Source organism: Rhopilema esculentum, chromosome 10, assembly GCF_057945365.1.
Source record: "Rhopilema esculentum isolate cy_ngs chromosome 10, ASM5794536v1, whole genome shotgun sequence".
NCBI classification, from domain to species: Eukaryota; Metazoa; Cnidaria; class Scyphozoa; order Rhizostomeae; family Rhizostomatidae; genus Rhopilema; species Rhopilema esculentum.
In genome coordinates this window covers 6,366,046-6,381,273 of record NC_142824.1, presented here as the reverse complement: position 1 = coordinate 6,381,273, position 15,228 = coordinate 6,366,046, and the positions used below count along the sequence as shown (strand labels likewise).

The 15,228-nt window shown below is 35.7% G+C and overlaps 2 protein-coding genes across 2 annotated transcripts; one reads left to right on the top strand and one right to left on the bottom strand.

Moving 5' to 3' along the window:
- The first annotated feature begins 9 nt into the window (after positions 1-9).
- On the top strand, positions 10-2,906 carry LOC135686578 (leucine-rich repeat-containing protein 73). Its single transcript, XM_065202847.2, has 2 exons — positions 10-347; positions 1,404-2,906. The coding sequence occupies exons 1-2, from the start codon at positions 76-78 to the stop codon at positions 1,966-1,968; spliced, it is 837 nt and encodes a 278-aa protein (XP_065058919.2). The 5' UTR covers positions 10-75; the 3' UTR covers positions 1,969-2,906.
- LOC135686552 (BRO1 domain-containing protein BROX) lies at positions 2,071-15,115 on the bottom strand. The gene is made up of 11 exons (XM_065202810.2): positions 14,826-15,115; positions 13,897-14,097; positions 12,815-12,910; positions 12,465-12,537; positions 10,836-10,944; positions 10,315-10,404; positions 10,031-10,116; positions 9,391-9,472; positions 8,722-8,872; positions 8,179-8,332; positions 2,071-2,776 (listed from the first exon to the last, which is right to left on the bottom strand). Exons 1-11 carry the CDS (start codon positions 14,927-14,929, stop codon positions 2,678-2,680), a joined length of 1,245 nt encoding a protein of 414 aa, XP_065058882.2. The 5' UTR covers positions 14,930-15,115; the 3' UTR covers positions 2,071-2,677.
- Between the last annotated feature and the right edge of the window lie 113 nt (positions 15,116-15,228).

Genomic DNA, 15,228 nt, shown 5'->3' with positions numbered 1-15,228 from the left:
GGTAAAGGTGTTGTACTACGAGGCTACGAGGCCATTTAATGGCTACATTTTTCAGAGGTAAATTTCGCAAACAAAATGCTGCTCGGTTCTGTTCAAATCGCTGGAGAAGAGCTCAGTATTTTGGAGATAAAGGACATCTGCGAATCATTAAACAATGATTCAATACGTTTGCTTTCCTTGCGGGGATGCCGCATGGATGATAGCTGTTTTCAAAAATTAACAGAAAGTCTGAAGGGAAATGACAGCCTCGTACAACTCAACTTGAACCTTGGTGTAGTAAATTCAAAGGATCGGATAAGATGGCTTACTGAAGGCCTTATACAAAATGATTCTCTAACCTCCTTATTGTATGTTTTTCTATATTTTTATGACAGCTGTTTTGATAATATGACTGATGTTTGAAACCCAGGCTTCAACCCTGTGTTTTGCAGTCGTTACTGTTTGATCTTCTAACACAATCGATTTTTGTCCTAAGTTTAATATAGATATTATTATAAAATTCAATTTACGGGCCTTTTCATGGTCATTGGGGGGTAATTTTTTGACTGGTTGATCCAGGATTTGATCGTCCGTTTAGGAGGTTCGTTCATCTAGAATCTATTTAAGATTTTACGTTTAGTAGGAAAATTTAAATAATCACTTTCATGAATTTACATATAATCAAAAAAATATTGTTGCTCTTCAAATCCTAATCAAAATTTCTACAAATGTAGACGTGGAGACTAACTTTGGCCAGCAAATATCACAGGCTAGTTGGTTGCTGTTTGCAAACTTTCAACACTAAAATTATAACTATTGTACAAAAGTCAAGTGAGTGGAACAAATGGTATTATCCTTTGACAAGATGGGACAGAGTGCAATTGTTGATGCAGACAACAGTGACAATAGTTTATTTGAGATGACCCTGTTTTGTTTATGTGTTACTTTTCTGTTAAACTACTTTTCTAAAAGTTATTTATTACTTTTTTACTTGCAAGGTTGGTATTAGACCCTAATGTTTGTGCAACAAAGATTGCTCAACAAAAACTGATATATGTAACTACCAGTGCTGGTTAGCCAGAAATGTTTAATAAATGATACATTAAAGAGCAGATCGGCATTGGAAAGCTAAATTATATTACTTTGCATACCACCCCCATGATCATTTAGTTTAAATTTGTTATTCGCCAGTTTTTAAGAAGTCTAAATGGTTCTATATGTGTGAAACACAACACAGCACTGAAAGAATAACATATTTCCCAACTTTCCTTGAAAAAGACCTTCATTTGCTGGCAATAAACCTTAATAGGGCCAGGAAAAGGTGTTTGAATCCTGCCACTAAAAAAATTGATAAATCATCCCGATTTGCCTTGCAACTCTAATTATCATAAAAAGTAATAAAGATCTTCCATTTTATTTCAAAGCATGCATGGCACACCACTGCAAGATGAAGGAATGTCTATAATTGTCACAGCACTTGATGATCATCCAAAACTTCAATCCTTGGATCTAGGTGACTGTCAGCTAGGTGACGATGGTTTGGCTAATGTGTGCTCTCTCTTATCATCCAATGGAAGCAAAGCAGGAATAATGGAGCTAACACTTACTGGGAATCAGGGAATATCACAAGCTGGGTGGGCACAACTTGCTATGGCAATTGCTAATGGGTCATCTCTTGCAAGTTTATTTCTTGATTATAATAATATTGGTGATTTTGGTGCTGGAGCATTTGCAGTAGCTCTTGCAGCTTCAAAGACTATGAAAGTAGTTGATTTTGAAGGATGTGGAATTACAGATGTAGGTGCAGAGCTTCTTTATGACTTAATCACAACTTACAATACACCGCTAAGGGAGATCAACCTTGCAGAAAACAAAATAAGTGAAGACTTATTAGAAGACATAAAAGATGCATTAGATGATGATAAACAGAAAGATTCTTTTCCAAGACGACGGAGCAGTCCTCAAGGAAAAGCAACAAGCCCTGAGTAGTAGCACTCCATCACAAATATATAGAACATTAGTCCAAGCAAGAGCAATATTATCATGCCATTGAAACTAATAAAAAGAATGTTTGTGAAAGAATACATGATATTACTCTCTTTAAAGTAGAATATAGTGTTAAAATCTACACTGAAAATGCACATACAACAACACTTTTTGTCTTTTTGCTTCATGAGTATACAAGCATTTACAAACAATGTTTGCTATCAAATAAAAAATTTACACAAGAACTCTGATTTAATTGTAAATGCAAAAATTCATTGGTAGTTATAACTGATTCTACATGCTTGATTGTTATTGTAAATATTTAATATTTCTTATATCATTACAGACAGCTGTTTTCAGCTTTGACTTTGTTTTATCTGGATAACAATTTGCTTTCAAATCAAGATGGATGTTATCTCTCCTTGTTTCTAACAGAAACTAAAATTGCAAATGACTTATTATTCATAATGTAAAAAGATCATAAACACCAATGAACGTATTTCTAATTATACAATTTTTTGAACAACTCACAATGTTTCATGGAAATTTTTAACATGTGCACAATAAAGAAACTTGCTTCATAATATTTATATCAACCCCTCTTCCAAGAGAAAAGAAGTCAAATATCTTCTATTTTACGTTTAGATTGCAATATTTAATTTCCTAGGAAATATGTATCGATTCCCAAGGTTTCAGTTATGGATCCTCAGTCTTATGACACTATGCAACCTGTTTCAGACTTGTTTCCTGATGATTTGGGGTTTATTTCTGGCTCTTTAATTTGCTCCACCTCTGCATCTGTTCCATGTGCCTAGATTAAAACAAATATACAAATATTAATAAAATTTGATTGCCATGCACAATTTTCTTGTAAAAATTAATATTTTATAGATCATTATGTGAATAATATCATAATAATAGTTGAGTGTTGAATAAATTTATCCATGTTTTTCCTTGCGGCTAAAATTCTTGAGTATACATGAAGGCAATAAAGACAGTGACTTCATACTTCATACAATAAAGACAGTGGCATTAGTGAATTAATTAGTGAATGCATTAAGTCAATAGATCTTAAATATAAGTCATTAAATAAGTGTTATCAATTAAGGTTATTTCAAAAGACGCAAGTAGTCACTTAGTCCTACATCCTCCATGTAAACCTGTCATGTTATTGAGACCACATTTTTTTGTTTTACTGGTATATTAAAACCAGGTTCGTCCCCTTTGTTTTATCGTAGATAAATGTCAAAGCTTTGTTACTTTATTCAACAAAGTTACATCAGTGTCCAAATATGACAACAAACTGCAAGATGTCACAGAACAATTTTCTTTGCTAACCAGATTGTGAAGATGTCTATACCAACATTTGGATCTAAAATAGCCACTTGAAAAATGGCTTGCTTTACAGAAAAAACATTTGATTCACGCCCTTCTCTCTATCCTTGTATTATGTTGATTTTTTACTGATTGGGTCCTCCGTGCACATTTTGCAAGAGTTTTACACTATAAGCAAAACACAGCGGATGAACAATAGCAAAGAGATCGAGCAGTACAATAGACCTTACAAATTTTAAATACTTTGTTACTTCATCATGTAACATAGAACTTTATCAGTATGCTGTCTCCAACCTATATTGAGGATTATGTCTGAATACATCTTATAGAAATACAGAAGAGAAGAGCGAGAAATATGCCTTACCTAACCTAGGCTATTCGGTTCAAGTACGCCATACGTGGGACCGACATTCAACGTTTGTACGTAGGATTAATAGATGGTCTTAACAAGATTTATGCTATTCAGTGTTTCAAAAGCCCAAGAAATTGTAAAAGGAAAGCCTGAGGGATCCATAACAAGGGATTTCTAACCCAGCTTTCCAAGGTCAGAGAGAAACTGAAACAAAAAATATTTGCTACGAAAATTCTTGTGTTTTGAAGTCGCTAATAGTGAGGGCAACCAGTGGCAGATTTCATAACAATCGTGCATTTAGTGAAGAAAGCATGAAAATTGGCATACCTACAGATTTTGACATGCTGAAAACGATGAGATCGGGACCCCACCTGTTAAGTACCCCAAAAAGCTATTTTTAGATGATGATACTCGGACCCAGTCCTCCTCAACTAATTCTACCAATTTTACACCACACTTCCATATTAAAAGCATACAGAGTTGTATAAGTGTATAATCAGGCATGAAAATGCAATAATATTGTTATTTCAAAATGAATTGCCCCCATATTCTATTTTTAGATGGGGTTCTTGGTCCCAGACCTCCAGGAAAGGTGCTGATCATTTTTCTGTAGTACCCGGGAGCGAAATACTAAAATTACTAATATCACAGAGATTAAGATCCTCATAACGATGAAAGCAATTGTTCAACTTTCATATTAGGCCCGCAGTCTATTTTTAGAAAGCGGTACTTGGATCCAGACCTGTGTCGGTAGTTGTGTCTGCCCTCTCATGATTTTCGGATGTTGGAAAATTGAGATACTTGTACCTTGGAAAGCACTCAATGCTGTAGATGAAGATGGATTGTGGTCAATGTTGTCGATCGCTGCAGACGTGAACATACCATTCTGGATACTTGGTGGGCAAACTACGCCGTTTTCTCTGTAAATTTTACACAACTGTTTTGTAACCGCTAGTTCGAAATTTTGCACGCGATTGTACGGGACGCTTATTCCATGCTTTGCAAGGTTTACTACCAAGCCCTTTTTTCGCGTTTTGCTGTGTATCATCAATCAAATATAGCGAGGAAATGGTGTTTCGTCAGCTTTCATGTGCCGTTTTTTTTCAACAATGTCATTGTGCTTCTTTTCTTTTCTGATTGTATTAAACCGAATCAACTGAGAGATAGATGTCGCAGCTCTACTGTTGCTCAATTCACAAGGCTCCCCTCCAATCACCGAAACACCCAGGATCATTCTTACTAAGCTATAAAGTGAGGCCGGAACTGATGCTTCATGTTTTGGTTCTTCCTTATCGTCAGCAAACATTTGTTTTCTAATTATTTTGGCTGCTCTTGCAAGGCATCTACCATCATCCTCTCCGCTAAACGAGCACGAATCGAATATTGCTGATCCCGTCTCTTCCTTCAAAGTCAAGAGTATTTCTCTTCCTTTCTTATGCTCACTCAGTTCTGGAAGTAGCTCAATAATTTTCTCTTGAGGCGAGTGCTGTGAATCTTGCTCTTATATTCTTCAGATGCACCATATTCGACAAGGCGCTTGCAAAAAAGAGTTTTCAAAGCACTTAGTTTGAAAACTGGGATTGTTTCTTCAACACTGCAGCATTCTTGCATGTAGGAGACTATTTCCGCTAAAATGACTCCGTAAATAATTTCGTACTCAACATCTGCTGCAGGTTTAGAAGATTTTATGGCTCGTACTCTATTTCCTAGAATGGTCAAACAGTTCTTGTGGTAACGAGCCTCAATTGCGACCAAGTCACCTTCACTGAGTCTAGCAAGAAGCTTGTCGTCCGATAACAGAATGGCCGCATCGCGAATTCTTTTATCCAAGCCAAGTGTGCCCGCATGGTGCAAGTTTTTATCGGAGTCATGCTCATCACATAATATGCACGTTGGTTGAAAATTATCTGCAGTATACTGAGATCGAGTTTTTAAAGTCACAGTGGAACTTTGTTCCTGGCTGCTTTCATCAACGCGCCTTTTTCTACATATCCTGTTGTAATGATAATTGTCGTAACGATTTCTACAACTTTTATGAAACTTTGCTTGGTATTGAACAAAATTATCTAAGAGATTCGGATTTTGGAACCTTCGCTTCAGAGATGACGGTAGCTGTCCTATCTCCCCAAAACGTCTAAGGTTTTCTATTACAGCAAGATATCCTTGACTAGCATCAGCTCTAGTAACATTCGCTGGACGCACGAGCGCAGTTTGATCGACTCCTTGACACAGAAAACAGAGATTCCAGTCTATTTCTCTATCAGTCTGACATCTATCAAAGTGATTGGGTACGTCCAAAAGCTCAAACCTCTTTCCGGACATGACACTTTTTGGAACCGTTCTGGCTACTTTCTGCTTACAGTCATGTCAAAATATCCCCTACTCATATCATGCCACGCTTTTCTTTTTCAAAAGATCAGGCTTTTCTTTTTACCAGGTATCTCACTTCAAGGGTAGCGTGCTCGCGCGTTCTTAAGACAAAGGATCTTCTACATGCATCAACGCAACTGATCAGATCAGTAATTATACCACGTTTCTGGAAATTCAAAAGCTGCAACGCTTACAGATTGCTTTCAGCTGTTAACTACGGATTCAGCTTCTGTATCGCGAAAATCGAAATTGTCCATCCATTGCATACATAAAGATAGATTGATAGAAAAACTGCTCTACCCCATTCTGAAGAAAGCTTTTTGGTACAATTTAATCCCCTCTCAATTAACTTTTATGACTTGACGCATTGTTTTTGAAAATTTTGTAGAGGTCTGGATCCAAGTACCGCTTTCTAAAAATAGACTGCGGGCCTAATATGAAAGTTGAAAAATTGCTTTCATCGTTATGAGGATCTTAATCTCTGTGATATTAGTAATTTTAGTATTTCGCTCCCGGGTACTACAGAAAAATGATCAGCACCTTTCCTGGAGGTCTGGGACCAAGAACCCCATCTAAAAATAGAATATGGGGGCAATTCATTTTGAAATAACAATATTATTGCATTTTCATGCCTGATTATACACTTATACAACTCTGTATGCTTTTAATATGGAAGTGTGGTGTAAAATTGGTAGAATTAGTTGAGGAGGACTGGGTCCGAGTATCATCATCTAAAAATAGCTTTTTGGGGTAATTTACAGGTGGGGTCCCGATCTCATCGTTTTCAGCATGTCAAAATCTATAGGTATGCCAATTTTCATGCTTTCTTCACTAAATGCACGATTGTTATGGCTTTTTCCCTCACTATAAGTAGCATTGACAAAGCCTATCTTTTTCATCTATGGAAGTTCTTGTATAAAAGGTTTAAATCAGTTCGTTGTTACCTCTTGAACATTAGGTTTTAGGTTTAGGGTACTTCTGGAATATACCCACATTCTTGACGACTTCCTTTGCTGTGTTATTTGCATCTTAATGCCAATAATTAAGGTTTGACTTTGAAGACAAACAGTTCCTATCTACCTGCCTTCGAATCCCAAATTCACTTTGATACCTTTAAGGTTTTTACACATAATCTCTTTAAGGCAAGGAAAAACTTTGGATCTATTGGCTTAAGGTAAATAGTCATTCTTTCTCCATGATCTGTGAAGTATGTATTGTAAGCACTCAAAATTTATATTGCTGCTCAAGTAATTCAAATTTTTGAATCCTAAGGTTTTGGCCTTTTGTGCAAAATAATTGGGAATCGTTTAGAAATAAAAAATTGATCAGCAAGTATTTGGCAACCTGATCAGGGCTCAAAGAACAAAAATATCTAACGTTTTTGGCTGTTACGAATAGAAGACTATAATGAAGGCGGCAAACTAGATTAAAGTAACCAAAATTACAGGCTTTGACTTGCTCAATGTAGTAACATATAAAAAGATTTGCACATGTGATATTCTACAGAGAGTTTTGGACGTATAAATATTTGTATTGACGCTGAGCTTTAACACTGACGTTTTATTTTTGAATTTTTATGGGACAGTATTTGACACAGATACAACTTACACTACAACAATATTTTAACTGATTTACAAAAATTTAGAAAACCATAACCAATAGCAAAACGCAGGAGAAAAGCGAACTAAAAAAGTAACAAAACAAAAGCCATCACAAGAGAATGTCGCAAAAGAGAATACCAATGATGCACGATGAGCGTCGCCTAAGGGAAGAAGTCATCAAAGTAGAGCCATGGTCCTCTACCTTTCTATTGCACAAAGCCATGGTCCTCTTCCTCTATCTAATTCATTAATTGATAACAAGACGTCGTGGAAAATAATCTGGTGACAAAAAGGAAGTAATCGCAACGCCTAAATGGTCTTGAGAAATTAAATTAAGGTGACCATAATTTCTGTGTATACTGCGGCATCGATCCTCTGTCATTACTTGCAGTTCTGGGAGATTATCCAAAGGTTACCACCCACTGTGAATTTTAGGTGTCAAAATGACCATCATGGCCACTGGTACAGAGTAGTGGGTAAGCTAAAATGAAAATGTCACTAAAAATGAATCTAAGATTTGGAAATGGTAAAATGTTATGTTGCGACTGCAGTTACCTTTGGTTGTGATTTTGAAACTTGAAATCCAGCCAAAAAGTCAGCTGTCCAAACAGGAGCAGGAGCTGGAATGGGGAACTCAACCGGGCTGGCTACTCCATACTGAGGGGTTGATTCGAGCTCCGTTGGCTCTGCTGGAACTTTCTGATGATATCTGGGCGAACAAGTGTTGTGAACAATAAAAAGAAGGAAAATATTTTAAGCTTTAAAGATTTTACTGGATACATCAAAACACTTACAAAATAACATAGACATCAGAAGGTATTGAAAGAAGTTTTCTCAAATCTTCATATTTTTTAGCAAAACCAGCCCTTGATAGTGAGCTGATCAGTGATAAAGTGATTTTTCACGCAGAATGGAGGCAATGGTAATACATACATTATACATAAAGCAATGATCATTCATGAAAAAAAGCTCGGCAAATAAAATAATAGAGTATGTACTCCTGTAAATTTCTCAAAGAAAAGATCTTTTGTAAACTTTAGTTGTCTTTAAACTCATATTTGAATAATTACAATATTCAAGCAAAGAAAGGTCTCTTACATGAATCCATTTTCATGTGTTGCTTTATCCAAGCGCTTTGATATGATTGGGCCAAGTCTCTTGAAGAACAGATGCTCTCCAGGCTTCGCTGTTGTCCCAGGCCCCCTTGTTGAAGCATATTCTTTGCACAGTCTTGCTGCCGACTGGTAATCTATTGATAAGATATGTTACCGATTTCACAGACCTTGACAAAACGATCCTGAAAGCAAGTTTTCATTTTCGCAGAGCAGGTTGAATTGTGCAAATTTTGTCCTACCACAAGACTGGAGTAGCAAGATATCGCAAATGATGTTACTATGTTAATCTAGACAATATTTATGTCGATAAAGTTCAGGAACAAAGCAAAACGGGGACGAGAATCCATTGTAATGATAAAAATTTTCAAAATCAATTTTATGAAACGAATACTAATATTTCGCCCAGGCATACAGGGCTTCATTCACTCTGATGAAGCTCTATCTTCGTATTTATACTCATTGCAAGATTCACAGAATCCAGCGGGCAATCCTATGCTACCGTTCATACATCTTGAACAAAATACTTAGGTTGTTTGTCTTTTCTGTTTTTAAAATGGCAACTGTATCATAATCTTCAAAAAGTACTCTATCTACATGAAACATTTATATTACACAGGGTTCTTGCAAAAAAAATTTCTAAGATTGTACCCACATTTCTCGCCCTCCTTTAGTGATCTAATTGCCTTGCCACACTGATCTTCATTCAGCTCTGATTCACCAACAAATGCATGAGCCTAAAATAATGTAAAAGTATTTTTGACGAGCTTTGAAAAACACAACCAACATTTGGCCAAATAATAATAAAAAGACGATTCAGGAGACACAGGCTTCGTCAAAACGGTTCAATGAACAATGACGTACATTTTGCGAAGCTAATAATATTAGCTTCAACAACAGTTAGCTGGCATTGGGGCAAATCAACTGCTAGTGTGTTTTATACAAGAAAAATAACAACAAAGGTTCTTTCATAACTAAACGATGCAACATTAAAAGTTATCAGTAATGGAAAGTGAAATAATAAACAACGAAAATAGAAGCTGAAGGTCAATTTTGCTACAACAACACTGACAGGATGCATTAAGAAGTTAAATGTATTGAACTTCGCATAAGGGAGGCATCTGGGGCCAAAAGGATAAAACTGAGACGAAGCCCCTAGTTACAGACTGCAAGAAAGTCCCATCCAACGTCATGTCAGACATTTATAGACAGATCATTTCTAGACGTGATTTGGGTTTATACTGCTAGGTTCTTATGATACTTTTTGGTAGCAGCCTAAAAAAGCAAATACTCACATAGGCTAGGTATATGTCTTTTTTCAACTGTAAATATTTTCTCCATTTAGCAACTTTTCCTTGGTCAATTGTTTTTAAGTTGGCATCTGCAAACGATAGGAAACTATCTAAGCAAAACGAGTCCAAATTCTAAAACATCTAGTGTATATATGAACATGGATGTTTGTGTTTACGAACAGCACATCTGACTAATGAACTGAAGATTTGGAAAAGGTAAAGCAAAAGTTAATAACATAAGCATCTGAAATACAACAGGCGATGGGAAGAATTATCCAGAAGCTCACCAGCTTTGTCGAACAGTTTTGAAGTTTCGTTTGCCACAGCAGATGTGATTGTTGGTTTATGCTTCAATTCCACGCTTCTTGCAACTGTCACTAAAATGCAAGACATTATGAGCTTATCTACCATCTAGTAAACAATAATTAATTGCTTTGAACACTGAATCAGCTATGAATTAGAAATAACTCACACATATAACACACACAAATAACTCAATCAGGATGATTAGAAAATTTAAGAACAACCACATCTCTAGCAGAAGGCCTGTAAATATCTTGTTTGATTTATACTAAGTAATTTTGAAATGATTTATACCCAGTTGTGGTTCTCTTCTCTCCTACTTTTGACTTAACATTTCTATATTTAAAATTCATGAATTTCTACATTTAAAATTCGATCATAGAAGATAGAGCCCATCAATGGTTTCTGGAGGAAGTATCTAGTACTAATTTTATGAGAAAATGGCTGAATAAAAAGTGTGAAATTGTCATCCTGTGAAGTGATCTAATGCAAAACAAGGTAATACCTTCTTGAGCTTCTCCAAGGCACTGTAAAATATAGGCATCAAGAATTCTGGGATCTGTGTCAGCATGCTTCGGCAAAGAGCCTGCACCTAAGCGGCTTGCACTAATGTCCTGCCAGCAAGTAAACCAATTTACATCATCAGCAACACAAAGTTTGAATGAAGTATTTGTAAAAAATTAGAAATACCTTAAAATCTGTCTTTGGATTTAAAGATAATACTTCTTACGCCTACAGTTGTTTGATCCTGGAAATAAGAATTAAAACTCAAGGCTGCGACCTAGAGCCATTATGATCTACAGACCAAAGGGCAATTCACATTTATGATTAAAGAAAATTTGAACAGCAAAAGACTGGATGATGCAGGCAAACAACTTTCACAGAATAAGTTTAAAGGTAACAAGTTTTGTAAGATACAAGTTGGCAAAATGCTATGCAGTTCAGGAGGGACTGTTGAAAAAAGGCCATACACTCCCCTCACAAATGTATTGCACCACCTTGTTCAAAATGGCGGCACTTTTTGTCAATATTTTTACAATACAAAACATTTGAATGCATGAATTGGGTGAAATAGGCATATTTTATAGCAAATTTCGGCGGGAAAAGTTTGCAAATTTTACTGACGTCATATAATATTTAGTTAGAAATGTAAATTTTACGCAAAAACATTATTGTTTTTGAAAAAGTGTAGACTACGCCGAAGGGAGAAAATTTGTCAAATGAGATGCGAGTCCCTACAATATTTTTACAGGGAAGTGGTCTTTAGTTTTTGAAAAATTGTTGACCATGTTAGATGCAGCCACATAACAGTTTCAATAAATCAAAAAAGGTTTCTCAAGAGTGCTTCAGTAGCAATAAACCGAGAAGTGGGTTAATAAAAAAAATTGAAATTACAGGGGTAGCGATTTTGTCTGTTTTATTTCACCATGTTTACACCAAGGTACAGTAAAAGACATGCAACGTGACGCTGAGCAATGTTTTGCAGCTCAAAATTCTTCCAAACAAAAAATAATGTGGGTCTTACACAAATATAAAATAAAAATTCACCTGCGTAAAGGGAAACCATTTTTACAACGATTTATTTCCGAACAAGAAGATTTCAAGCTTTTCCGTGGCGTCGTTCAAGTCCAGATTTGTACATCGTTGAAAATGTTTGGCTTCTTATCAAAAACATTACGAACCATGATTTAAAAGGTTCTTGAAGAACCAAAAAATCGTTAATTAAAAGAATTCTTCAAGTTTGGAATGAAATTCCACAATAATACGTTGCCCAATTATATGCAACCAATTCAAGAAGGCATAAAGCGGTTTCAAAGTTCATAGCTCCTGTCAAAATATTAAAATTTGAAACTGTTAAAAGACGTTTTGAAACTGTTATTTTAAAAAAAGTTTTCTTAAAAGATTGAAGTTTTGATTGGTGGTTGTTTCACTTCCGACACACTCCCATTCGCCACTTAAACACAATCAATTCGCACAACAATAGCTTTTGATAATTCTTGCGCCATTTTCCCTCCTTTGAGGTGGTGCAATACTTTTGTGAGGGGAGTGTATATACTTTGAAGAATGTTAAGAAAATTGTTCTAATTGTACTTTATGCCATAAAATCAGACAAGTTTTCCTAATATCATCAGACCTTAACTTGTTGAAAAATTCCTGCAGCAGTACGCAGACTTCTGTGAATTTCTTTTGCTTCATCATCAGTAACACTAAGACAAATATAAAACAAATCCAACTCATTCCAAAACAAGATACAGTAAAGTAAAACAAAGAATAAGTAAACAAAATTCTTTGAGCATCAAAGGAGAATGAACTATTTGTGAAGCTAAATCACCACTAGCACAGTTTCTAAATGACTACACAAATTCAAGGCAGATTTGGGTGTCAAATGATACCAAATGGTTGTTTTTTAACTTCAGAATGCACTTATACCTAAGAGTGCTAATTTTTCAAACTTTTATGTGAGAGAAAATAAGCAATTACTACCTGTCATTTGCTGCCATTTTTGAAGCATGTTTCATGAACCATAATCCCATCTCACAAAGAATGGATACCAATTCAAAATGTCCATCAGGCATTTCACTAAAACCAAACAAAATTTTAAATCTATTTTTTTAATAAATCAATAAGCAAATTATTAAGCAGAAATTCAAACATTTCAGCATCAACTTAGACCGATCTTGTCTATGATTGGCTCAGCACCACATGAACTGCCTAAGTGGCTTTCTGAAGTTTTACTGAGTTCATGCAAAACTTGAACATCGAAAACGAAAAATCTTTAATGCATTCTTTCAACACTGTAGTCTTTTCACAAAAATATTCCTTTAAGTTAGACCATCTTAGACCAAAATATGTGCAGATGCTTTGTAGTGGAGCAAGCTTATTACCCCACTATTCCCAGAGTATATATTCATTGAACTGATGAAAACTGTGACACATTCAGTTGAATTCAGCTTTAAAAATGAAATGTACCAACAAAGAGATGGTGTCCCTATGGATAGCCCTATGGGGCCTGTGTTGGCCAATATCTCTGTTGGCTTTCATAAAGAGCATTTGTTTGACTACGACCAAAAGCCTGGCGTCTATTTTCGAAATGTGGATGACACATATACCATTTTCAAAACAGAGGCTGAGTATGATAGCCTACACCCAGCCCTCCAGTTTACAAGCATCATGGATTGGTAACACTTCTTTGCAATTCGAGAGTCAGATTTCGAGAGTCAGTAACAAAAAAGTTGCTATTGTGTAGACAGAAGGAGTATTGTGTAGACAGTTTTAAGGAGACTGTTCGTTTTCTTTAAGCACGCAGCACTGATTGGACAACTATACCAGTCTTGTGCTTGTGTTTTTGTGATGGGCCCATTTTTGATCCACAACTGGGTATATATTTTCCATCTTGTTTTTCTGGGCCCTTAATCTGAAGTTTTATGCTCTGAGGAGTGTCAGACCAAAAAGCTTTTAACTAACATGTTACAAAAAGTTTGCTTTTTCAAAGCCATTGTCACATTTTGTACAGCAAAAAACTGTTCAATTTTTTAATACTTTTGCCTGTGAATCATATCACTCACCATATTTCATTTCCACCTATGCTATTTGTCCATTTGAAATTGACACAATTTTTTAGCTGGCTTTCACCTTGACCACCAACATCACAACAAAGGCCTTGTAAAAGGGAGATGTACTGGTTTGCTGCTGCTTCAATTGTTGCTATGCTGTTTCCAGGATCAGTCAGGGCAGTTAAAAATCTTGCACGGGTTGTTTTCAAATCTCTAAAAACAAAATTAACAAAAAATAGGAATTCACCAGATCTATAGTGGAAAGTTAGTTTTTGCATCCTGAAAAGTACACACAGGGCTCGGGTCTGTATAGAAAGTATCATACTAGCACCTCTGTCAGTGTAGCAAAAATATTTTAGGCAGACTAGAAGGCATTTAAGATGTTGGAAAGAACTTTCAAGAAAGAGTTGTAGCATTGAATTCTAGAGCCCTTCTAGCACCTATTTACATTTTTCATTTAAGACATTGAATACATACTTTCTGCTCTTATTTTAATGATTTTTAATGAAAGTGGGGTTACTTTTTACAAAATATATGATTTTAAAAGCTTGAAATAAGAAATCTCTGCGAAATGAAATGGAGCAGCCCTGAATATTCATTTCTTACTAGGGCCATGACGGAAAAGTTCTTCCCCTATGCAGATCCAACGTCACTGTCGGCCAATGTTATGTTTACATCCTTCTGGAGGCCTTCGAGCTCGAAAATGCAAATAACCCAACTCTGTTAGTCGGCTGTTAATAATCCATAAATAAATATGTGAGCTTAGGATAAAATGGAGCAATTATCAGTTCTATCATAACAAATATTTACCCACTGTTTCCTTATCCAATAATGCCAAATTCAATTTACGTGTTAGGCTTAGGCCCAGGCAATGACTAAATGAATAGCTACAGAAGTAAACTGGTTTAGAATATCACTGCTTTACTTAAAAAGTTATTTACCCGCATATCTTCTGGGTTGATTTGTTAGTTGTTATCAGTTTCAGCGCATCAAACGAGACTGGCGACGCTGATTTCAATGGATTTCTGTGGAACCAATGCGCCATCTTTTCCTGAATTGACGTAATAACTGTTTATTGCCTTGATCATAAAATTATTGAACCGGGGGTTTTTTCTTTTCTACAATTAATATAAAAAATCCAAAAAAGGATCAGTGACACTGAAGTCGCAATATCATTGAGAATTTAGTTTTTGCTAGTTTAACACACGATATTTATGACCATAATACAACACATTCATATTATGACAACCTTGTGGCCATTCAAAAACAGGTTTTTGCAAACATATTTTGACCCAAAGAGCTTATTTGATAACCACCTAGCTAGAATATAAGACTATTGCCCCT